The following is a 25,704-nucleotide window of genomic DNA, read 5'->3' as shown; positions in this document are numbered from 1 at the left end:
AATGGTGAGCAAAAGAATGATGGGTTTAACCCAGATCTTTTGACTGGGGGTGAATGCTTTGATTTGTTCTGCATTCCGTCAATAAATTGTGCGTCTTTTGCTTTCTCGCCCTAAGTGCGCCAGGTATGCCCAGACATGGGTCCTGGGCTCACTGTGCTACTGGAATCAAGCTATCCTGGCTGAAGAGGGGTGAAACCCCGAAACCGGTCCTAGGATGCTTGTTTCCGGTCCAGGGAGGACCTGGCTTGGCAGTTCGGGCTGGACTGTTCCCATGAGGCACAGGGTCAAGGCTGATTTGCATATGACCAGGTCTAAACTAGGGTGGCATGGTGAGCAAAAGAATGATGGATTCAACCCAGATCTCTTGACTGGGGGTGAATGCTTTGATTTGTTCTGCATTCCGTCAATAAATTGTGCGTCTTTTGCTTTCTCGCCCTAAGTGCACCAGGTATGGCCAGATGTGGGTCCTGGCTCACTGTGCCACTGAAATCAAGCGAGCCTGGCTGAAAAGGGGTGAAACCCCGAAACCGGTCCTAGGATGCTTGTTTCCGTTCCAGGGAGGACCTGGCTTGGCAGTTTGGGCTGGACTATTCCCATGAGGCACAGGGTCAAGACTGATTTGCATATGGCCAGGTCTAAACTGGGTTGGCTTGGTCAGCAAAAGTATGATGGATTTAACCCAGATCTCTTGACTGGCGGTGAATGTTTTGATTTGTTCTGCATTTCGCCCATCAATTGTGTGTCTTTTGCTTTCTCACTCTAAGTTCGCCAGGTATGCCCAGACGTGGGTCCTGGGCTCGCTGTGCCACTGGAATCAAGCTATCCTGGCTGACGAGGGGTGAAACCCCGAAACCGGTCCTAGGATGCTTGTTTCCGGTCCAGGGAGGACCTGGCTTGGCATTTCGGTCTGGACTGTTCCCCTGAGGCACCGGGTCAAGACTCATTTGCATATGGCCAGGTCTAAACTGGGGTGGCATGGTGAGCAAAAGAATGATGGATTTAACCCAGATCTCTTCACTGGGGGTGAATGTTTTGATTTGTTCTGCATTCCGTCCATCAATTGTGTGTCTTTTGCTTTCTCACCCTAACTGTGCCAGTTATGACCAGACATGGGTCCTAGGCTCACTGTGCCACTGGAATCAAGCTATCCTGGCTGAAGAAGGGTGAAACCCCGAAACCGGTCCTAGGATGCTTGTTTCCGTACCAGGGAGGACCTGGCTTGGCATTTCGTGCTGGACTGTTCCCATGAGGCACAGGGTCAAGACTGATTTGCAAATGGCCAGGTCTAAACTGGGGTGGAATGGTGAGAAAAAGAATCATGGATTTAACCCAGATCTCTGGACTGGGGGTGAAGGTTTTGATTTGTTCTGCATTTAGTCCATCAATTGTGTGTCTTTTGCTTTCTTGCCCTAAGTGCTCCAGTTGTGCCCAGACGTGGGTCCTGGTCTCACTGTGCAACTGTATTCAAGCTATCCTGGCTGAAGAGGGGTGAAACCCCAAAACCGGTCCTAGGATGCTTGTTTCCGGTCCAGAGAGGACCTAGCTTGGCAGTTTGGGCTGGACGGTTCCCATGAGGCACAGGGTCAAGACTGATTTGCATATGGCCAGATCTAAATTGGGGTGGCAAGGTGAGCAAAAGAATGCTGGATTTAACCCAGATCTCTTCACTGGGGGGTGAATGTTTTGATTTGTTCTACATTCCGTCCATCAATTATGTGTCTTTTGCTTTCTCGCCCTAAGTTCACCAGGTATGCCCAGACGTGGGTCCTGGGCTCACTGTGCCACTGGAATCAAGCTATCCTGGCTGAAGAGGGGTGAAACCCCGAAACCGGTCCTAGGATGCTTGTTTCCGGTTTAGGAAGGACCTGGCTTGGCAGTTCGGGCTGGACTGTTCCCATGAGGCACAGGGTCAAGACTGATTTGCATATGGCCAGGTCTAAACTGGGGTGGCATGGTGAGAAAAAGAATGATGGATTTAACCCAGATCTCTTGACTGGGGGTGTATGTTTTGATTTGTTCTGCATTCCGTCCATCAATTGTGTGTCTTTCGCTTTCTCGCCCTAAGTGCACCAGGTATGCCCAGACGTGGATCCTGGGCTCACTGTGCCACTGAAATCAAGCTATCCTGGCTGAAGAGGGGTGAAACCCCGACACTGGTACTAGGATGCTTGTTTCCGTTCCAGGGAGGACCTGGCTTGGCAGTTGGGGCTGGACTGTTCCCATGAGGCACAGGGTCAAGACTGATTTGCTTATGACCAGGTCTAAACTGGGGTGGCATGGTGAGCAAAAGAATGATGGATTTAACCCAGACCTCTTGACTGGGGGTGAATTTTTTGATTCGTTCTGCATTCCATCCATCAATTGTGTGTCTTTTGCTTTCTCGCCCTAAGTGCGCCAGGTATGCACAGACGTGGGTCCTGGGCTCACTGTGCCACTGGAATCAAACTATCCTGGATGAAGAGAGGTGTAACCCCTAAATCGGTCCTAGGATGCTTGTTTCTGGTCCAGGGAGGACCTGGCTTGGCAGTTCGGGCTGGACTGTTCCTATGAGGCACAGGGTCAAGACTGATTTGAATATGGCAAGATCTAAACTGGGGTGGAATGGTGAGCAAAAGAATGATGGATTTAACCCAGATCTTTTGACTGGGGGTGAATGCTTTGATTTGTTCTGCATTCCGTCAATAACTTGTGCGTCTTTTGCTTTCTCGCCCTAAGTGCGGCAGGTATGCCCAGACATGGGTCCTGGGCTCACTGTGCCACTGGAATCAAGCTATCCTGGCTGAAGAGGGGTGAAACCCTGAAACCGGTCCTAGGATGCTTGTTTCCGGTCCAGGGAGGACCTGGCTTGGCAGTTCGGGCTGGACTGTTCCCATGAGGCACAGGGTCAAGGCTGATTTGCATATGACCAGGTCTAAACTAGGGTGGCATGGTGAGCAAAATAATGATGGATTTAACCCAGATCTCTTGACTGGGGGGGTGAATGTTTTGATTTGTTCTGCATTACCTCCCTCAATTGTGTGTCTTTTGCTTTTTCGCCCTAAGTGCGCCAGGTATGCCCAGACGTGGGTCCTGGGCTCACTGTGCCACTGGAATCAAGCTATCCTGGCTGAAGAGGGGTGAAACCCCGAAACCGGTCCTAGGATGCTTGTTTCCGGTCCAGGAAGGACCTGGCTTGGCAGTTCGGGCTGGACTGTTCCCATGAGGCACAGGGTCAAGACTGATTTGCATATGGCCAGGTCTAAACTGGGTTGGCATGGTGAGCAAAAGAATGATGGATTTAACCCAGAACTCTTGACTGGGGGTGAATGTTTTGATTTGTTCTGCATTCCGTCCATCAATTGTGTGTCTTTTGCTTTCTCGCCCTAAGTGCGCCAGGTATGCCCAGACGTGGGTCCTGGGCTCACTGTAAATGTAAATGTAAATGTATGTGTCTTGTAAAGCGCACTGCTGCCCTGAGGCGTCGTGGCGCTGTAGACCGCTGGGGAACCCGTCCTGGCTATCCCTGTGAGATGGTCCCTCCTGGGTATCTCCAAGGTGAAACCAGGCATCCCCGGCGAATGTGGGGGGCCGTTGTGGAGATGAGGCAAGCTAATGCCCAGAGTTGCCGAGTGTGTTCCTGGTTAGAGTAGGTACCGAGGCGAGAATTATCGAGTCCGTTTTGACCCTGGTCCACAACCCTGCCGCGTCGGGAATTGAACCCTGGTCCCTGGCCGATTCTCTGCTTGCGGATCTGCCGCCTCTAACCAGTGAGCCACACCTCTCCACTTGGCAGGGCTTGGCAGTTCGGACTGTTCCCATGAGGCACAGGTTCAAGACTGATTTGCATATGGCCAGGTCTAAACTGGGTTGGCATGGTGAGCAAAAGAATGGTGGATTTAACCCAGATGTCTTGACTGGGGGTGAATGTTTTGATTTGTTCTGCATTCCGTCCATCAACTGTGTGTCTTTTGCTTTCTCGCCCTAAGTTCACCAGGTATGCCCAGACGTGGGTCCTGGGCTCACTGTGCCACTGGAATCAATCTATCCTGGCTGAAGAGAGGTGAAACCCCGAAACCGCTCCTAGGATGCTTATTTCTGGTCCAGGGAGGACCTGGCTTGGCAGTTCGGGCAGGACTTTTACCATGAGGCACAGGGTCAAGACTGATTTGCATATGGACAGGTCTAAGCTGGGGTGTCATGGTGAGCAACAGAATGATGAATTTAACCCGGATCTCTTACCTGGGGTGAATGTTTTGATTTGTTATGCATTCCGCCCATCAATTGTGTGTCTTTTGCTTTCTCAACCTAAGTGCGCCCCGTATGCCCAGACGTGGGTCCTGGGCTCACTGTGCCTCTGGAATCAAGCTATCCTGGCTGAAGAGGGGTGAAATCCCGAAATTGGTCCTAGGATGCTTGTTTCTGGTCCAGGGAGGACCTGGCTTGGCAGTTCGGGCTGGACTGTTCCCATGAGGCACAGGGTCAAGACTGATTTGCATATGGCCAGGTCTAAACTGGGGTGGCATGGTGAGCAAAAGAATGATGGATTTAACCCAGATCTCTTGACTGGGGTGAATGTTTCGATTTCTTCTGCATTCCGTCCATCAATTGTGTGTTTTGTTTTCTCGCGCTAGGTATGCCCAGATGTTGGTCCTGGGCTCACTGTGCCACTGGAATCAAGCTATCCTGGCTGAAGAGGGGTGACATCCCGAAATTGGTCCTAGGATGCTTGTTTCCGGTCCAGGGAGGACCTGGCTTGGCAGTTCGGGCTGGACTGTTCCCATGAGGCACAGGGTCAAGACTGATTTGCATATGGCCAGGTCTAAACTGGGGTGGCATGGTGAGCAAAATAATGATGGATTTAACCCAGATCTCTTGACTGGGGGGGTGAATGTTTTGATTTGTTCTGCATTACCTCCCTCAATTGTGTGTCTTTTGCTTTTTCGCCCTAAGTGCGCCAGGTATGCCCAGACGTGGGTCCTGGGCTCACTGTGCCACTGGAATCAAGCTATCCTGGCTGAAGAGGGGTGAAACCCCGAAACCGGTCCTAGGATACTTGTGTCCAGTCCAGGGATGACCTGGCTTGGCAGTTCAGGCTGGACTGTTCCCATGAGGCAGTGTCAAGACTTATTTGCACATGGGCAGGTCTAAACTGGGGTGGCATGGTGAGAAAAAGAATGATGGATTTAACCCAGATCTCTTGAATGGGGGTGAATGTTTTGATTTGGTCTGCATTCCGTCCATCAATTGTGTGTCTTTTGCTTTCTCGCCCTAAGTGCACCAGGTATGCCCAGATGTGGGTCCTGGCTCACTGTGCCACCGAAATCAAGCGATCCTGGCTGAAGAGGGGTGAAACCCCGAAACCGGTCCTAGGATGCTTGTTTCCGTTCCAGGGAGGACCTGGCTTGGCAGTTTGGGCTGGACTATTCCCATGAGGCACAGGGTCAAGACTGATTTGCATATGGCCAGGTCTAAACTGGGTTGGCATGGTCAGCAAAAGTATGATGGATTTAACCCAGATCTCTTGACTGGGGGTGAATGTTTTGATTTGTTCTGCATTCCGTCCATCAATTGTGTGTCTTTTGCTTTCTCGTCCTAAGTGCGCCAGGTATGCTCAGACGTCGGTCCTGGGCTCACTGTGCCACTGGAATCAAGCTATCCTGGCTGAAGAGGGGTGAAACCCCAAAACCGGTCCTAGGATGCTTGTTTCCGGTCCAGGGAGGACCTGGCTTGGCATTTCGGTCTGGACTGTTCCCATGAGGCACAGGGTCAAGACTGATTTGCATATGGCCAGGTCTAAACTGGGGTGGCATGGTGAGCAAAAAAATGATGGATTTAAACGAGATCTCTTGACTGGGGTGAATGTTTCGATTTGTTCTGCATTCCGTCCATCAATTGTGTGTCTTTTGTTTTCTCGCCCTAAGTGAGCCAGGCATGTCCAGACGTGGGTCCTGGGCTCACTGTGCAACTGGAATCAAGCTATCCTGGCTGAAGAGGGGTGAAACCCCGAAACCGGTCCTAGGATGCTTATTTCCGGTCTAGGGAGGACCTTGCTTGGCATTTCGGTCTGGACTGATTCTCATGAGGCACCGGGTCAAGACTCATTTGCATATGGCCAGGTCTAAACTGGGGTGGCATGGTGAGCAAAAGAATGAGGGATTTAACCCAGATCTCTTGACTGGCGGTGAATTTTTTGATTTGTTCTGCATTTCGCCCATCAATTGTGTGTCTTTTGCTTTCTCACTCTAAGTTCGCCAGGTATGCCCAGACGTGGGTCCTGGGCTCGCTGTGCCACTGGAATCAAGCTATCCTGGCTGACGAGGGGTGAAACCCCGAAACCGGTCCTAGGATGCTTGTTTCCAGTCCAGGGAGGACCTGGCTTGGCATTTCGGTCTGGACTGTTCCCCTGAGGCACCGGGTCAAGACTCATTTGCATATGGCCAGGTCTAAACTGGGGTGGCATGGTGAGCAAAAGAATGATGGATTTAACCCAGATCTCTTCACTGGGGGTGAATATTTTGATTTGTTCTGCATTCCGTCCATCAATTGTGTGTCTTTTGCTTTCTCGCCCTGACTGTGCCAGTTATGACCAGACATGGGTCCTAGGCTCACTGTGCCACTGGAATCAAGCTATCCTGGCTGAAGGGTGAAACCCCGAAACCGGTCCTAGGATGCTTGTTTCCGGACCAGAGAGGACCTGGCTTGGCATTTCGTGCTGGACTGTTCCCATGAGGCACAGGGTCAAGACTGATTTGCAAATGGCCAGGTCTAAACTGGGGTGGAATGGTGAGAAAAAGAATCATGGATTTAACCCAGATCTCTGGACTGGGGGTGAATGTTTTGATTTGTTATGCATTTAGTCCATCAATTGTGTGTCTTTTGCTTTCTTGCCCTAAGTGCTCTAGTTGTGCCCAGATGTGGGTCCTGGGCTCACTGTGCCACTGGAATCAAGCTATCCTGGCTGAAGAGGTGTGAACCCCCGAAACCTGTCCTAGGATACTTGTTTCTGGTCCAGGGAGGACCTGGCTTGACAGTTCGGGCTGGACTGTTCCCATGAGGCAAAGTGTCGAGACTGATTTGCATATGGCCAGGTCTAAACTGGAGAGGCATGGTGAGAAAAAGAATGATGGATTTAACCCAGATCTCTTGACTGGGGGTGAATGTTTTGATTTGTTCTGCATTCCGTCCATCAATTGTGTGCCTTTTGCTGCTCGCCCTAAGTGCGCCAGGTATGCCCAGATGTGGGTCCTGGGCTCACTGTGCCACTGAATTCAAGCTATCCTGGCTGAAGAGGGGTGAAACCCCGAAACCGGTCCTAGGATGCTTTTTTCCGTTCCAGGGAGGACCGGGCTTGGCAGTTCGGACTGTTCCCATGAGGCACAGGTTCAAGACTGATTTGCATATGGCCAGGTCTAAACTGGGTTGGCATGGTGAGCAAAAGAATGGTGGATTTAACCCAGATGTCTTGACTGGGGGTGAATGTTTTGATTTGTTCTGCATTCCGTCCATCAACTGTGTGTCTTTTACTGTTTCTCACAGCCCATAGCTATCTCATCAGGGCAGTCAAGCTCCAGTTCGGTATGAAAAGAGTAAAATGCAGGAAGCCACAGGGTCCTTCTTCCAACTTGCAAATGCATATCTAGCCCATGGCATTCAGTATTGTTACTTCCTGCTCCAGATGTACACGCAGGACGCAGAGGCCCCCCTCCGCTTGGAGTACAGTCTGGCTAACCATGTCAGAATCACAGAACACCTGAATCTTGAATTCTGAATCAGGGAAGGCTTCCTCTAAACAAATTAATGTGACGAAAGGGATATTGTTATTTGTGATCCTCTCAGCAAAGGTCTCAGCCAGGAGACATCCCGGTTTCTTGGAAAACTTCACATGCTGAGGAAGGTCTAAACCAACCAGGAGAGGACTTCTTTTGATCACTACCACTATCATCTTTAGACTGCGTTCTTAGGACCATATTATCAAGGAACGGTGATATCATTATCGCCGCTTTAGCGGCAGGAAACTGCCGCTAAAGCGGCGATAATGGGCTTCATAATATGCCTTTGTGAATTCCCATAGAAGCCCAGGTTCACACCAGAACATGAGCTTCTATTGGAATTCACAAGGGCATATTATCAAGCCCATTATCGCCGCTTTAGCGGCAGTTTCCTGCCGCTAAAGCGGCAATAATGTTTCTACACAGGAGTACCCAAAAAGCATGTGTTAATTACAAGCTAAGAAAATACAAGCAGCTTCGACCAAAAGAAACAACACGTAACACATCACTCTGAAAAGTCTACAATTCAAGAAGCTCCTGCTACTAAGGTCCAAACAAACTACAGATACTGGCACCACACACCTGTCAGGCATTTGATGTTACGGCAATTTGTCTATACTTCTAATATCCAGTTCACAAGTAAGAAAAACGTACAGACTGTGGTAAGACTGGCAAACTTAAGCCCTGTCTGAGAACCGACTGGACCGGTCACTATTTGTGATAAACTAGAGTAAATTCAAAAATGGCCTTTTGTACTTTGGAGATAAATGCTAAATTCAGATTGATGGTATTGGTTTTAGGAGCCAGGATAATGCACGATTCTGTAGACCAAAACCATTGGCAGATGGTATGAAATTGGGTATGTGGTAATTCAAGTTTTGATTTGAACAAAAGTTACTGTTTCTTATTCTGTTTTTTTACTCATTTTTATTATCACAGAATTTCTAAAACACTGAGGATTATACGGTAAACATATTCCCCCCAAATGGATTTATTCCATATAAATAACAAGTTCGTATAAGGTATGGATAATTATCACCACAGTTTTCAAGATTTTTAATATCCTTCGTAGCAGGTCAAGACCACTTTAAGAATTGAATAGGTAATTTTCAAATGAATAATTGTTGTTTACTTTATATTTACACTTTTGTTTGCACTATATGCACTGTCATTGTAGGAATTTGTTTATGTCTTTCGCAGAATTATGTCCTGTTTTAATATTTATAATGTTGAAAGCATGTTTATGTTGTTTACATTATCTAAAGGATTTCTATTATTTATTGCACAGTAGGGAGTGGATTAGGTATTAAAATTACATTTACAAAGAAGATTCGAGAAACTCAGCTTACCTGAGCTCAGTGCAGTCGGTGCCTCTTTCATGACTATCGTTTGCGTACTAAACCTGTCAGTTTGTGACGGCTCTTTGGCGGAGGTAGCAGCAGGTAAGTCACTCAGACGTTCTGGTGTGCCCTGTGGTGCTGTAGGCATCTCAGAGGTTTTATGCGCTGCCGTTGGCGTCTGAGTGGACCCATGTGTACTTGTATTTAATGCACCATTTGGTGAAGTTCCCATTGTTGCTGGTGGTGATGGTGATGCAGAGGCTGTTCCTGGACTTGCTGAGATGGTTGTATTATGACTATGTGGTTCTGTAGAGTTTGGACCTGGTGAACTTAAGGATGAGGACATTACTGTTGAAGCGTTAACTGTGGGCGCTGTAGATCCATCTGATGTGAACAGAGTGCTGTTGTTGGTCGTCGTAGCAGTAGTTGAAGCACCGGCTGTGGAGGCTGCTTCTTTCGTGGATTCTAGAACTGTAGCTGTTGATGTTGGCTCATGGTCAGTGCTTTGTAAAGGACTACTAGCAGTACTTGGCTGTGTGGAATGTACAGTTGTTTCCTTTATTGGAACAGCTTCAGTTGCTGCTGATTGAGAGTCATTTGTTGAAGTGAGAGTGTTTGCAATGGGTGCTGTCGTATTAGGTGAGGCACGCGCTGCAACATTGGTTTCTTGAGCTTTCGAGAGAGTATTCCATCCACCCAATCCTGAGGATCAAAAGATAGCAACAGTTAAAAGACATATCTCAAAAACAAGTCACATCATCGGAATTCTTGGTGTACGCAGAGTGCATGATTAATTCAATGGTAATGTGTGGTCAAGTATGTGGTAGCAGCATTGTACACCTGGAGGTCCACAGTGCGTATGCAAAAGGACAGACTCCCAAATAAATAGGGATTTTTAACAGGTTCCCTGAAGAGCCCGCAGGAGTCGATAAGGCTCTTAGGGGAAGATTTACTAAGGATATGTGCTGTCCTTGCATAACGCAAGTTGTCTTAATCCAACACAATTTCTCAGCTGGTATTTACGAAGCGCATAGGACTGTGTTGCGTTGCTTTGGGTCGGGTAGGCATTACATGGTTAGAGCATGGGTGTTCCCATGCATCCACCCATTTATTTTGTTGCAAACCCAGATTTTCAAAGACCTCGTAAACCTGGGTTTGGGACAAAATGGTGCCCCCACACACCAGTGACGAAACGAGGAGAAAAATCTATACTGCTTGTTAATTATTCTTTCCACGTGCTGCATTCTACAGAACACATGGAAAGAGGAATGTGCCTCTAAAGATTACTTTTGTGCAGGCAGGTGTCCCTTCCTGCACACAAAAAATCCTGCCATTAACACAGGTATCCTCGCACTACGGTGCTAGGGTACCTGCGTTGGCATTAGGTAGCACAGAGTGCGCCAGTGCAAGGACATAGCAGAAATGCTCCAATTTTTGTAAATATGGAGCGCTTCTGCTCTCTCCCTTTCATGCAAAGCAGTGCAGCAAGTTCATTTGCTACATTGCGTTGCATGAAAAAATGGTAAATCTGCCCTATGTATCTATTTCCTGCTCTCTTTTTATTATTCTGTGCAGGGAATGCTCGGTGACCATTTAAGTGATATCTAACTTTATCATTGTACAAATCCTAGAGTTGTACGCCATTTTGAAACAAGGGCTTACAAGGCTTTTATTCCACTAGGCATTTCTCCGTGGAAGCCGGTTTTGAAAGGCCAAACCCACTCCTGGTGCCTCTGTCACTCTCTCCAGCCCCGAAGTTAACTGCAGGAGGCACTAAGAGACATCAAGAGAGAGTTAAATAAAGGGGTGTGGAAGGTAGAGATAAAGCTATCAGAGAGGGAGAAGAGAGAGAGAGAAAGAGAGAGAGAGGGAGAGAAGAGGGGAGAGAGAATTGATAAATGGAAATAGAAAGATAGCATGCGAGACAAAGGGAGATGGGATGGTTTGAGCATTTTTGCCAGGGCTGCTTTTGGTTCCCCAACCCGGCCCTGTTTGACATGTTTTGACATGGCTTGAATCCTTTAAATTTCTGAATCTGATTGCTGTTATATTTGGTATAAAGTACCCATTACTGCACATTATGGGGATATTGCCAGTTGCCAAGGCATCTCAGGTGAGGGACTGACAATAGGGTATGTTTATCCAGTTTTTGTCTTTTACAGACCTTTCTCCAGCACGCCTTTGAACAAAGATAATCTCTGTGCAGCTGACCAATTTACCAGGAGGTTGTGAGGATTTTCTAACACATTCAGGCAAAAAAAGCTTAACTTTTGCTGTCTTACACCACTACTGGAGCTGCCAGGGTGCAGCTTAGCCAGTGAGATTCAGTGGGTGTGAATCTCAAATTTCCTAACTAAAATAGAGTGGACCACAGGGTGTAGTGGAGGGATGAGCATGGTTCAGAATAGACTGTTTCCATGAAGAACAGGGTCACTACTGATTTGCATTAGGTGGGCCTCTGTGCAGCACAGTGGGTGAAAAAGGATGGGTCGGAATGCTACCATCCAGTGGTTAGACTATTTGCAAGCATTCGTCCCATCACCCTTTGCATGTTTGATTGCTAGTTGTATGCCTGAAATCTGAGACTGGTGCAGCTTTCGAAGCCTACTATTGCCAACGTTTGCGAATTAAAAAAGTAATGAATTTGCAACAATTTCGGAAGTACTTCTGTGAGTGTACATTTACAACTTTTTTAGTAAACCAGTCACTGCACATATATTTATTTCCCAATCCCACAAAATGAACAATTTTTGTGTGAAGTGAAAACAGCGATAAAAGCAGTCATAGCAGACACGACTGAGTGCCCTTAGACCCAACCACCACACCAAAAATATATTTAATAAGCGGGTGACACAAACCACTACTAACCAAAAGGTACTGCTTCTGGAGCATCAAGCGTCTCCATGAAGGATTATGCAGAACCGATGATATGTTGTGATTATACACCACCTCTACTGGAGAGGGAAAGGAAAAGGAACCATTTTCTTTATACAACCATCACCCACTCAAGTAGTGGCATGCTTCATCATCTGGTTCACCCTGACTCCTAAAGGCCAGGGTGGACTCACCACCTTTCGGGAATCTCTTATGAAGAAGTTTTGTAAGGTGGCGTAACTATAACGATAACATTCCTCACCCACAACGAAGGATTCCTTTATTAGTTGGGTGGTGGGTGGGAAGATTATAACTTGAACACTATGAGGGGGGAAACAACCTTTACATCGCGGATTTTACTCTGCAATACAATCACAACTCGGTTGTTACAACGACCGCGTTGTAACCACGCAGTCACATTACTACGCAAGTCTTTACATCGACTTGCAGATGATGGCGCTCTAACATAAGGAATAGTATAGTTTACTATTCCAACACCTTCCCTACTGTTACGTAGGATGGAGTTGGAATAGTAAATTATACATTTCAAATGTTATGGCACCATCTACTGCAAGTCAATGTAATGACTTGCGTAGTAATTGCATTGTGTGGTTACAACGCGGTCGTTGTAACGACCGCGTTGTAATTGTATTGCGGAGTAAAATCTGCGCTGTAAAGATATATATTCCTATGAGGGTGTAAGGATTTGATGGCTGAAACACCAACATGGTTCAGCCCTGTTCTACTGGTGTATCTGAGGTCCTGGGCTTTCGTCAGAGTGGGTTAGTAAAGAGGTCACTCCCCCATTGACGAGTCGAACATGTGGATTTTTGTGTAGGCATGCAATTAGCATGCACAAGACTTGTAATACTTGCCGCTGTTGGGTATTAGTTTGACTACAGGGTCGCCCACTCAAGGCCCCGTGGGAACATTTGTCCCACATGCTTTGGGCACTACCCAACAGCGGCAAGTATTACAAGTCTCATGCATGCTAATTGCATGCCCACTCAAAAATGACATGGTGAAAATTTGATGCATTTGATGCATTATGTGTAATGCGAAACATGTGTAATGCGAAACATGGGAATTAAGCAAGTTTACGTTAACATAAAACAATTTGGAACATCGCTACGGCAAACTTCCCAACATTGGCACGGAGTTACTGTTAAAAACTACTAATCCCTGCTATATTTTTTATTTTTGAGTGGCGAATGTTCAGTACACAATCTGCTGTTAGTACAGCATTGTTGTACCTGCTAGTATTCCCTGTTATTATGTCAATGAGATAAAGGAAATAAGGGTAGGGGATCTTTTCTGAATATTGATAGTAAAAATGTTTTGATGTAGCAATTCAAATCACTCTTCAGTTGTCCTTCTCTGTCCATCTGAGCACTGAAAATACCATGTGGTATCATTGGTCAATGTACTAGTGCTCAATTTACGGACCTCGGAGGGATGAAAGGCGAATCACCTTGTCAGAAGTTTTATCACAGTTGCAATACTCTGTCCAGTTTTCCAGTTAATGCTGTAATACTTTATTCACACTTGTCAGGGGACTTAATGTTTTTCACATAATTCTCAACATAGTGTCACTACAGTATAATAAATTATCAGTTGGGCTGCAGAACATTCCAGTTGCATCTCAGTAAAGTTGTAATGACTTTAAACGGCCTGTATGTGTGCGTACACACACACACAAACACACACACACACAAATATACACATTTATATTGTACTAATCTAGCTGGAGAACATCAAGCGCTGCAAATTCCTGAGGATTTACAATTGTTTAAATTGAACACTTACAGGGTACAGGAAGGTTAAGTGATTTGCCCACAATCACACAGCTTTTCTTCCAAACGTGATGGGGTCTCTTGAAAAGCAGGCCTTAATTCAAAGGAAATTACTTATGCATGGCCACTAGGTTTTTTAGGAGCACACCACTGGCACGTTGAAGGGCAAGATTTTGGCACATATTGAAGCTGCATAGTCTTGATTCCACCTCTTGCCTCCTTCTCCCACCACCCAACACTCCCTGTCTCTTTATTTAACTCTTGCAGGTTTTTTTCATCCCCGCTTTATCTCTATGTCCCTGTCTTTCTATCTTGCTCCTATTCGTTATTTCTTCATTTCATGGATTTCTCTCTCTTTCTCTGGTACAAAGACTGATGAACAAGCATTGGCAAATCCAATAGGTCCAGCTTTAATGTGTATAACCATGTAAACAAGCGCATTCACAAATGTTGTTAATATGTGGTGATTGCATAAATGCTGTTTACTGCATTAAATCATTCCTTTTTAGGTCTCGCCTGAGACAGCGCTTTAGCGCTGCTCTGGCGAGACTTATAGTAAGCGAGTTTTGGAAGTGCAAACGAGTGCTTTCAGGCCTCCAAATACAGTGCATGTGCTCCGGGCGCGCGCACCATTTGGCAGCCTGAAAGCACTCGTTTGCACTTCCAGATCCCCCACCATTTGGCAGCCTGCACACCATTTGCTTTCACTTTCGTGGCCGCTTTGATGTTTGATCGCGATCGCGATCACTTACAGTTTTGCGGCCGCTTGTTTTGTTTGGCATTACCCACATTCAAAATGTTCCCATGGGTTGTTTGGTCTGAATCGAAATGCACCCTCCACCTCCTAATGACTGACTAACATCTAAATTCGGCTCTTCTTTGCGGACACGAGAACTCATTGGTGCACTTCGAGTCTTGCCTCAGTCAAATCACTTGACTTTTTATTTTTATTTTACATTTTACAGAATGATTTTCCAACTTTGCAGGATCAAGTCATGATAATCGTGCATTTTAAACGAAATCACTTGCTAAAATCGAAGACCCCCTCTTAAATCATATTCACCATCTCCTCTTTTCTGAGATTCCTTGTTTGGGGTTTGGGGCCTAAACACATGCGCTGTTAACATCTAGTGCTTGTGCACATATTTACTTCACTAAAGCACACGCTGTGTGCACCCATATACATAGTGCTACTGCCCGCCCCTTCTTCCTTTTCTGCTCCCCCTCCCACTTGCCTCACATTATTACATAGTTCTCAAAAAAAATCTTCTAATGAGGCCATAATTTTATCGCGCTCTGGAGCCTTACATGTTATCATGTGCTGTGGCATTATATTAAGCTAGTGCTAAACATTGCCTACTTCTCCGTAATCCTATTTTGTTTAGCAGTTTTATGCCGATTTTGCGTTGTATTAGGCAAAACTGTTGGGTCGTAGTCAAATTAGCTGCATAATATTAGTACATGCAAGGAGCTTAATTTAGGGCGGTGCATGCCGAGACTCATTTCTTTAAGTTTTGTTTTTTGTATTTAAATTGCCGATTGAGTTTTGTTTTTAGCAAAAATTAAATGCGTTTATAAACCAATACTTTGAATACATATGTTAGAACTGAGAACCCGGAGATGTTCTTATGATGGGAAAAGCCTAAACATTGTGATAAAAGAATTGCCTTTACAAAAGCTGCTGCCATTGCTTAAACTGTTATCCTCTTCCTACATTTTCCGGTGCTTGTTTACTGCTGTCCTCCCTTAGGATGTTTTTACGACCCCCTTTTAACTTGTCGACACATGTTTGTAGTCTCCAGACTTGTTAGAACAACAGATAAGGCTGTGGAATGGCTCCAAGACAGTGTCTACTTAGTTTCACCACAAACCCCCCACCCACTTAGCCTTAGGCTGTTTCTAGGCAGTCAGACGAGGTGTTTGTAAACAAGGCTGCGTCTTCTCCATCCTTGAGGTAAACACTGCATACTCCTTTGTAATCCTATTTTTTTTGCCAAGTTTGCGTTGTATTAGGCTAAACTGTTGGGCCGTAGTCAAATTAGGTGCGTAATATTAGTACGTGCAAGGAGCTTAGTTTAGGGTGGTGTGTGCTGGGACGCTTAGCACTGTTTTAAGCTTTTTTCCTTTAAACATTGTAGGCACAAAAGGACTTATATTTTTAAGGTGCTTAAGCATGGAAATTTATACAAGCCCGTAATGTTAGCGCCGCCAAGCAGGGATAGGTTTGTTAGAAATTCTTTGGGGAATAGGCCTGCAGTCGCTTTGTATTTCCAGACCGGGACATATATATTTTTTGGGGCCTAAACACATGCGTCGTTAACATCCAAAGCCTGTGCACATATTTACTTCACTAAAGCACACGCTGTGTGCACCCATTTACATAGTGCTTCTCGCCGCTCCCTCTTCCTCTGCTCTCCCCCTCCCCCCCCCCGCTTGCCTCATCATTACGTAGTCCTCAAAGAAATCTTCTAGTAGGGCCGTAATGTTATCGCGTTCAGGGGCCTTATATGTTATCACGTGTTATCACGTGCTGTGGCCTACTCCTCCGTAATCCTATTCTTTTTACCATTTTTATTATTATTTTGCGGTGTGTTAGGCAAATCTGTTGGGCTGTAGTCATATTAGGGCCGTAATATTAGTACTTGGAAGGAGCTTAATTTAGGGTGGTGTGTGTGGAACGCTTAGCATTTTATTTTAGCTTTTCTCCTGTAAACATTGTAGGCATGCAAATATTTTTAATTTTAAGGTTCTTTGGCATGGAGATATATACAAGGCCCTAATGCTTGTGCCTGTAAGGAGGGACGGGATTTTAGGATAGGTGCGCATTCGCTTTGTATTTTGCGTCTGGGACATGTTTTTTTTTGTTTGGGGCCTAACACATGCGCTGTTAACATGTAGTGCTTGTGCACATATTTATTTCAGTAAAGCACACGCTGTGTGCACCCATATACATAGTGTTACTGCCTGCCCTTCCTTTGCACTCTCCCCCCCCTTGTTTGCCTCACATTGTCACATAGTTCACAAAGAAATCTTGTATGAAGGCCAATTAAGTCAGTATGCAGACGATATGTTTTAGTAAAACTGTTAAATGTACAGCTAGGTCAAATATAGTTTAGAACATGTGGCCTTTTAACTAAAGATTATCCAACTTAAAAAATGCGACGTTAAAAAAACCGAAATGTTGGTACATGCCAACATGCTTAAAATGCACACTCGCCAGTTAAGTAAGTGTGCAAACAAAAGTTTTAAATTATTTGGAGGGTACACCACTGTACAGCGTGTATATTACACACAAATTACAACAATAAACACTCTACTCCCTAACATATCCTACCAGCTGTAAAAATGCATTACCTTATTAGAAATAACTGTATGCAAAGCATTAATTAAAATTACATGCGCTTTCGGTCTTTTGCTGAAACAACCTTACAAAACTTTATTTCAGCCTTTTTTTATTATCGTTGCATTAGATTTTCCCAACTATAGCACAAATCCTTACATTGTGCATTACTGTTACTGCTACCACAACCCCCCTCAAACAGCATACCTTATTTTAGCAACAGGTCGCCGTATCCTGCAGAGCGATTTCTTTGATGAAAACGCCCACAGACGAATTCACACTCAAACATCTACATTTCACTAACATCCACCTAGCTGTCTGTAGGTCACTGGCGCCACCTAAATTAACATACAAAACTAGATGAAAGAACGCAACAATTGACAGGATCAACCGGCTGGCATCAAAACAAAAACAAGCATTTTCAATGCAATAGGTCTCGCATTTGCAAAAGTGTAAGCTATTGGCATTGTTCATGACAATGCCTTTATCTATTTTATAAAACAAACACATAAATAAATGCCATTATCATTTACAATGCCAATAGCTAGTGTTGCATTATTATTAGCAATACCAACTGCTCACACTTTTATAATGCGAGACCTATTGCATTGCAAATGCTTGTTGGCTTTGTCAATGTTGGGATAAAAAGTAGCAAAACAACTCTTCCCTTGGCAGCTTCAGGCGCCTGCAACGTGCTGCTGTTATTTAATTATAAATTATGCCTGTTACAATCCAATTCTTATTTAATTATAAATTATGCTTGTTACAATCCAAAGAAAATGTTTCTGTAATTCAGAGCTACTACTCTGGCTGTCACTTCAGGTGACTGCTGGTACAGCAGCAAAATCTTAAAATTGAAAGCTTCAACTTGAAGCTGTGCTTTGACACCTCATAGACTTTAATTGTAAAGTTGCATAACAAGCACTGGCAAAGCCAATAGTTTTCAACATCCAGTGCCTTTTGTTTAAGATGGCAACAGTACCATGGGGTATCGTATGAACAAAATTGAAAAAAACTGCGATAATGCAACCACAGCCTTTTGTAGACATGGCCTTAGCATTTTATAGGGATGCGCATGCATGATGGCAAGTGCATGCGATGAGGGTGCCATTTTATTTTATTTACCAATTTTAGAAGGATCGAGAAATAAAACAAAAATGAAATTGAAGTAATGCGAAAGCACTTTTATTTATAAAGCGGAATGGGCCAACAAAAATTTGCTACCTGGACCTCAAATGTAGTTAAAAAATAAATAGGACTGTGTTGCGGCAGGCCTAGCAATGGAGTAGCACGTGGGGGTAGCAGATGGGGAGAAAGGTAAAAGAATCTCACAAGGGATGGAACAAAACGAGGGCTCAGGAGAAACACAGGGACAATAGGAGAAGCACAAGAACAGAAGCAATACAGCAAGTCTGGAGAGAGAAATACATGAGCAAGAGAGCGCAACATGAAGACAGAGGAGAGAAACACAGATAAGCGAGAGAAACAAGGAACATGGGGAGAGAGAAGCCCACGAGGGAGACAACTGGAAAACACATGCACCTACATAGAGTTTTTAAGCACAAGAAAAAATGAGTCCCCTAAATGTGAGCAGTGGAAGGATACAAGTAAAGGGGATATGCTACAGGGGAAGTAAAAACACAATATGGACAAGACAGGCCTGTCTGTTTTGGTATGGTAGTCTTGACCTAAAAACAGTATTATTTGTCAGTGGAGGGCCTCTGATATTGCAGCAGCATCATTAATGCAATATACACAATGCCCGTAAAATGAGATTAAATATTTCACAACTGTCATCTTGTTTACCCATTCGCACAATCCTTACTGACAAACACCTGCCTCCCAAGCCGTTTTCCACAGTCTGACTGACTTGAATGTTAATTAACCTTGACATTTTCAGGGACATCACCATCTTTTTTACGTGTGTACTTTAGGGTAAATATATCCCTCCTGAATTTTGAAAAAGCAGGTAATAGTGCTGTGAGAACTTCAAAAGAAATACTGTATTATTACGTGATGTGTCCTCAAACTTAATTTAAAATTTGTGCATATCATAAGGTTGTGTTATTTTTTTTTTCAGATTTATATAGTGCAAACTTGACCCAAGGTATTGGAGCGCTTTACATGAGCACCAGTTACGTTACACAAGATCACATACATTTTTTAAAATATTTTTTTATATTTATTTTTTGGTAGGCACGGGGAGATTAAGTGATTTGCCCAGAATCACAGGATGTGAAGTTGACCCCGAGGCACGGACCTTGGTTTCCCAGCTACAACGTCGGCAGTCTAGCCGTGAGACCACATCCTCTACCTATTTAAGTCTGTCCAACAATTCACATTCTAACAGGCACCCCTGGGAGTACCCCGTGCAGGCTGCACACTTCAATCTGTTATATTTCTTACTTTTAATGAATAGTTTAGCATCAATATTAAATATTGCAACGTGGCTGGCAAAACACATAAAGAGGCAATCACAGTACTACTTTAATCTGCTGGGTTATCCACATTTAGTTTAACTTTTTTGAGTTTTGATTACCTGCTCATACTTCCAAGACAGCTATCTTACAAAACTTATTTCATGGTTATGGCACCATATGGTACCAAACATGTTTATTGGTTGGTATTTGTTTGAGTGGTGTCTATGGTGTGGCAAACAGTTGCTCAACTAATCTGTGATGCAGGTAGATGGAAACTCTGGAGGTTGACTACTACAACCACAGCAATGCTGGAATTGTTTGCCCCGTAACCAAGAACTATTTAACAGTGCTGGTAAGTGAGTTCCTGCACTGCGTTGCTGACAAAAGAAAGTCAAATTTATTAGTCATTCTATTACTGTGTACTTGGGTTGTCATCATGGACCAGCAGCCGCAGCACGTGCAGGTAAGAGCAGTGGGGTACAAGGGGGGGGGGATTTCGACAGATGAAAAAGGAAAAATATTTATTTCTTATCCCTGGTGGGCCACTGTCGAATCATCTCCCCCAACCTAGCCCAATCACCATCACTCTTACCTGCACGGGCTGCAGCTATGAGCCAGTGTTTTCAATAGGATCAAAAAGGCGGTTGGTTTCTAAAAGGGGCTTGCCGAACAAGCTGGGAATCCATTTCAAGAGGAGGGGCCTCTGAAATTAAGGGAGTAGCTTAAAACATGTGAACTAAAATTCTATGCCACTTGAACAGTATTTGTGTGCTTTCTCTGTGTGTTTTGTTATTGCATCCAGACATGTTACACAACAACCAATACATGTCCAAAAGGAGCCAGAGGTTTTGGCTTTGCCAATGCTTGGTATTAGTATCAGAGGAATGAATACATATAATAATGTTGAATATGGTAATATTGGCATATTTCTAATGAGTAAATGTAACTTTCCTATAGGTCCCTAATATATGGTACAAAGTGCACTCAGGGCCTGCAAGTTAAATGACCCTAGTAACCTGCAGCACCCATGGTGCCATCCACTATAGTGGCAGTACAAACACAGCTTCAGGCCTACTATTGTGGCCTGACTGTAACAGTGTAAAAAATGCAATTCGAACTATCAAAATAAGCCCTTTTGAGAGGTCAACAACGTCTGTTTTCAATATCAATGAGTCCACCTATGTAAAACTTGTAGAACACAAGGTAGGTGCATGGTATTTAAAAGTAGGACACAAAGAAATTTAATGTAAACATGTCCTTATAGTGACTCACACCTATGTTGAAAACCAGAGTATAGATTAAAATTATAATTCTGTATCTCGGGAATGGGACAGCTTGAAAAAAAATTAAACAACAACTATTTGTAAAAGCTCTAAAAATACAATTCAATTGTGATGGTGTATTTTCAATAAATAGTAATGGAAAGTAATTGTTATAAAGTTAAATTTTTCCTGCCTGAAGTTCCTGTAGGGTAATTTGCATTTGCTGTTTAACTTCTCCCATCCAGTGATTAACATTTGAATAGGTGTGAATGAGGTGTGAAATTCCTCCCAGGATCTACACAATAGGTCACTGTGACTAACAAGTTCACCTAAATGGGCGGGGATGACACCTTTGAGCTCCGCAGAAGGGTGGGGGCTCTAAGCATCCTGTTTAATGCTGCAGTGGCAAATCCTGCTTGTATGTCAAATCTTGTTTGACAGGTCTGCTGGTTTTACATATAACACATGGGGTACACTTGAAAGGTGGAGAACAGGATGCCAAGACAATTCTTGTGTATCCACTGTCTGGCTGCTGTAAACTCTGCTTTTGTCCTATATGAGACTTCTGTCTCTGAGTTCAACATATAACACTTGTGGAGCATTTGAAAGGAAGAAACCAGGATGCCAAAACACTTACGTGATTTCACAGTCCTGGTTGCTGGAAAATCCATTTTTTTTATCATGGCAGACTCCTGTCTTGGCTTCAAACTGGAGTTTAGTGTTAGATGTGAGAGGACACTATGATTAACATAGTACACTCCCCAAACACACAGAACCCAAGTTTAGTGTGACCAAAGACTTTCTCCATCTATAAAATGCCCAAAGTGGGTAAGGTTGGCCCTGGGAACTTTTATTTTATTGGTTATGGCATTCTCAAGAGTCATCCCACCTTCTAGCTACTCCCAGGGATAAATTGGGCACCCCAGGCACCCATTTCAGAACACTCCTGGACCTTAAAAAAATATATATTGTTTTGGCTTTCTTATAAGAACTAAGCAGTCAAAAAATTTTCACAATGCTTTCTCTTTTTTCCCTTTTAAACTAATTCTTAGGTTTGAAAATGATATAGAACACCCCCAAAATTTTTCATATTTATGCAATACATGTATTCTTTTTAAATATATTTGTTATTTGAATTTTATCTTCTTTAATTTATCTAACCACAAATCATGGTACGGCGTTTCTTTATCTTTCCAGTGTTCAGTTAAAAAATATCGGGCAAGTAATACAGATATGGAATCCCATTTTCTGATTCTTTTCAATTTTTTGTCTACTTTTATAGCGACAAATATGGGCGCCTAAAATGATGTTGTAGCGGTTGGCATTTGAAGAACATATGATCCCATGACCCTATACCATTGTATCTAGGACATTGTTTAGAATTATTCAATTCGTGTATATGAAGGATTTGCTGTGTATAATAAAATAAACATTGCAAGTATATTTGCATCCTCTTGAAATGTAGGCCTCGAAATTCTACTTGCTTATAACAAGAGATTTCACACCAGAATTCCTTATTTAGGTGAACAATGTAATTCATGTTCCACTTTTCCAATATCGAATCTCCTATAGCTTCTTGTGTGGAGGTGTTGCTAGAGAGGTATGAAACCCTTTGAGGAACTCCTACATAATTTAATGTAGGAGTGTCAAAACTTTCTACGAGACCACGTGACGTCTCTATCTCTTCCTTTGGTAGATTGTTAAATAATGCAACACTTTTCATATATGAAAATCGGAACCATCCTTCATGATATGTAATCTCATCAGGTATTTGATTCCAATATATTAATCTACCATTAATAAACCTGTTGCCTATTTTGCCCATACCAATTTGTCTCCCTCGATTTAGGTCCTTGTGTTGTAAATTATTACAAATATTATCCAAAGGTAATTCTGTCTGTATATATGGAACAGACCTCATGAAGAACAGAAGAGGGCTGAACCTGCTGTCTGTACCCTCAAAGGAGCCCTCAAGGACACCCTCTTTTACTCATGGCAAACATGTGGATTCCAAGGTTCATAAAACTGACCTGTTCAAGATACAGTGATACAGCAAGCTAGAAGAGGCCTTTCCTGTAACTGCCCAGTGGACCAGTGGCAACTGGGCCTGGACTGGACCCTGCTGTTGGCCTCTGCCTGACATCAGGTGAGTCTCTAAGTTTCTCCGGTGAGGCCCTTTTGGTCTTTAGAAGTACACTCCTGTAGTGGATTGGAACTTAAATGACTAGGTCAGAATGTAAAATCTCTGACCAGGATGAACCTGGCTGGTGAATCCGACCCATGCTCCATTGCACTCAGCCTCAAATTGTGCCTTGGTCCTGGTCTAGACCAACCATTGACTATCATTGATGCTTTGTGCTTCTTGGCACTATTTCTATTAAAACTTTAAAAATTCATATCCGCTGTTCCCCTTATTGGATTTTTGTCATTATAGTGCCATTTTGTTTATTAACATTTACTCTATTTATCTAATTCAGTTTGGAATTTGTATTGTTTTAGATTTGGACTTTATTACTGTTTTGGCACTATATAAACACTTTACATATTGCCCTAAATTACGCCTGTCTGCTCTCTGCCATAGCTACCAGGGATTAAGCTCAGGCTAATTTAGTGTCTTTAAGGGTTCACCCTGCCAAAGGTTGTGGCTATGAATTGGGGTGAGTAGTCACTCATCCAATTAATAATCCCATATCTTACACTTTACATACCCCTTTCACACACTCTCACGTTAAATGGTAATTCCAACTAGCACATATCTGACCATAGATCCATGAGCTCTGCAGAGAGGCCAAGGATTGGTTGAGCACGTAGCCTGATCACCTTATAACCCACTGAAAGGCACTATCCGAAACTTGCACTGCCTTCAATTTCAAATCTGGAGCTCTCTGAGTAGCCATTCACATCTTGAAATCATTCACACACCTAGAGCTGGCTCAGTTCCCACAATTTGCTATGCACAGCAAATATTTCATGAAGAAACAACAAAAACACAACTGTAAAAAAGCTCATCTTTTTAGAGAATGCAAGGTTAAGTAAAACATTTGAAATGTAACTAGTGACTGCATCACTGGCATGGATATGCTTAAAAGTTTTTACAGCCATTGTTGAGATCTGTGTTTTGCATGTAAGGTTAAGTCCATGAATATAGGGCCTGGTAAGAATCAATTTCAAAGTCAGCTTTTAATTACTGCAGGCTTTGAGCAGTAGCAGAACCCATCCCTTTAAACCCCTGCCATGAGCCTTTTTTTATTTCTTTTACTGAGAGCTTCCAGCATAGGCGAGGGAAGTAGGGTGCAGGGGGTGCTACATCACCCCCAGAAAAGGCCATGCTAGATTCAGAAGGTGAATAAGCCATAAAGATGGATTTAGATTTTGTTTTTATCTTGTCACACTTGCTGCCCTTCAAGCTAAAGGTCAACCGTCTGCCAATGCCTTCTGGCAAACTGCTTCTTATTCGAAAACTGATATTTTAACTGCAAAGTGAGAGGATTTCATAAAAGTGACCCAAGTGACAATTTTGGTGGAGTACAGGAAGTGAAGGGAATGACTGCAATGATGTCAGTTTTTTCTAACACGCATCAACATTTAAATACCTTTAAATGAACTACACACTTATTTCAAAATATGTCAGTGATTAGGAAAGCACAAATAAAGCATAATTTTTGTACTTCTGAAGTGGAACAGAAACAAATTAAAACTAATCAAGACGCTTAACTTGGTAAAGTGTAAATGTGAAACCCAATGTCCATACATTATTGTTTTGTTTACTATATAGTTTTACCAGTAAAACTTCATGTCTATGCAAATTTAGTGGCCATTTCAAAGGAAAATGTACCCTCTATGTCACAAGTGAAACAAAATGCACAACCGGCCACATCCCATAGGTACCACACCCTCCTGCTGAATGGTCGTGGCACATTTGCCGCACATGTTTTTTGTGTGATGCTTGGATTTCTCACAATTCTTATGACTTCAATGATATAACATTAAGGGTAGCAGCCCCCCACTGAAAACAGTTCCATCACCACTTGCTTCCACAGTCCTGTTTTGATTGTGGAGGAGAGTCCGTCAGTTTCACCTAGTCTTAAATAAACGCCCAAACACATGCCATCTGGGCAGTGACGGGCAAACTATGCAGGAGGAAGAAGGATGCTCTTCTGTTTTCCAGAATGGCAGTAAAAGTGGGCATATAGGAGTACAAAAACACACTGGACCTGCACCAGGCCACCTACGATTTTTCCCCAATCTTGAATTCCTAGTGTGTGTCTGAGAAGCAGTAGGGAGAGCAGGTAGACCCAGGTAGTGCCAAAAGCATAATGTTAGAAAGATAATGACCCCAAAACCCCAACTGGTCACATTAACGCCAAAAACATTTACTGGGGTGTCTGGCTGATGTATATTAATATTCCTAGCACAGTGGGTAGAGCCCCAAACCCCCATATTATTAATTATTTGAAGATAGTCGAATGCTCACACTTTTATATAATGACTGATAATGATTTACATCATGTCAAACGTGTCAGAATCAGAAAATGTCTTTATTCGCTACACATCTGTAGCATAAAAGCACTAAAAAAGTAACAATACATTCAGTAATCATCATCAGCATCAAATAGCTTTATTCAACAAATTAAGTCATAAAGGCATTTAACAAAAAACAGATAAAGGAGTGGATAAAAACAATTACCACAGTATAATACATAACCTATATAAGACAGCGTGACAATGAAAATTGACCTTTAAAAAGAGAAGAAGTAAAATATGTACAATTTACTCTAAAATCAATATATTAAAACCAATTATTGGGCACAGTAAGTTTTACAATTTTCCAGGCGAGGAACGGGCTTCCCACCAAGTTTGATCACGCATCTACCAGAATGTCTCCATTAGAAAATGTAATTAACAAATTCACTTTTCTTAGGTTTGG

The 25,704-nt window shown here is 43.5% G+C and overlaps 1 protein-coding gene across 1 annotated transcript in view; it reads right to left on the bottom strand.

The window, feature by feature from the left end:
• The window catches only part of PARM1 (prostate androgen-regulated mucin-like protein 1), a 409,351-nt gene that overhangs the window by 185,386 nt on the left and 198,261 nt on the right, over positions 1 to 25,704 (bottom strand). Inside the window, exon 2 of the mRNA XM_085636487.1 lies at positions 9,098 to 9,790. Within this exon, the coding sequence (XP_085492613.1) occupies positions 9,098 to 9,790 (693 nt within the window). The remainder of the gene's footprint in view (positions 1 to 9,097; positions 9,791 to 25,704) is intronic.

Source organism: Triturus cristatus, chromosome 2_1 (genome assembly GCF_964204655.1).
Source record: "Triturus cristatus chromosome 2_1, aTriCri1.1, whole genome shotgun sequence".
Taxonomy (NCBI): domain Eukaryota; kingdom Metazoa; phylum Chordata; class Amphibia; order Caudata; family Salamandridae; genus Triturus; species Triturus cristatus.
This window is presented reverse-complemented; position numbering and strand designations above follow the sequence as displayed.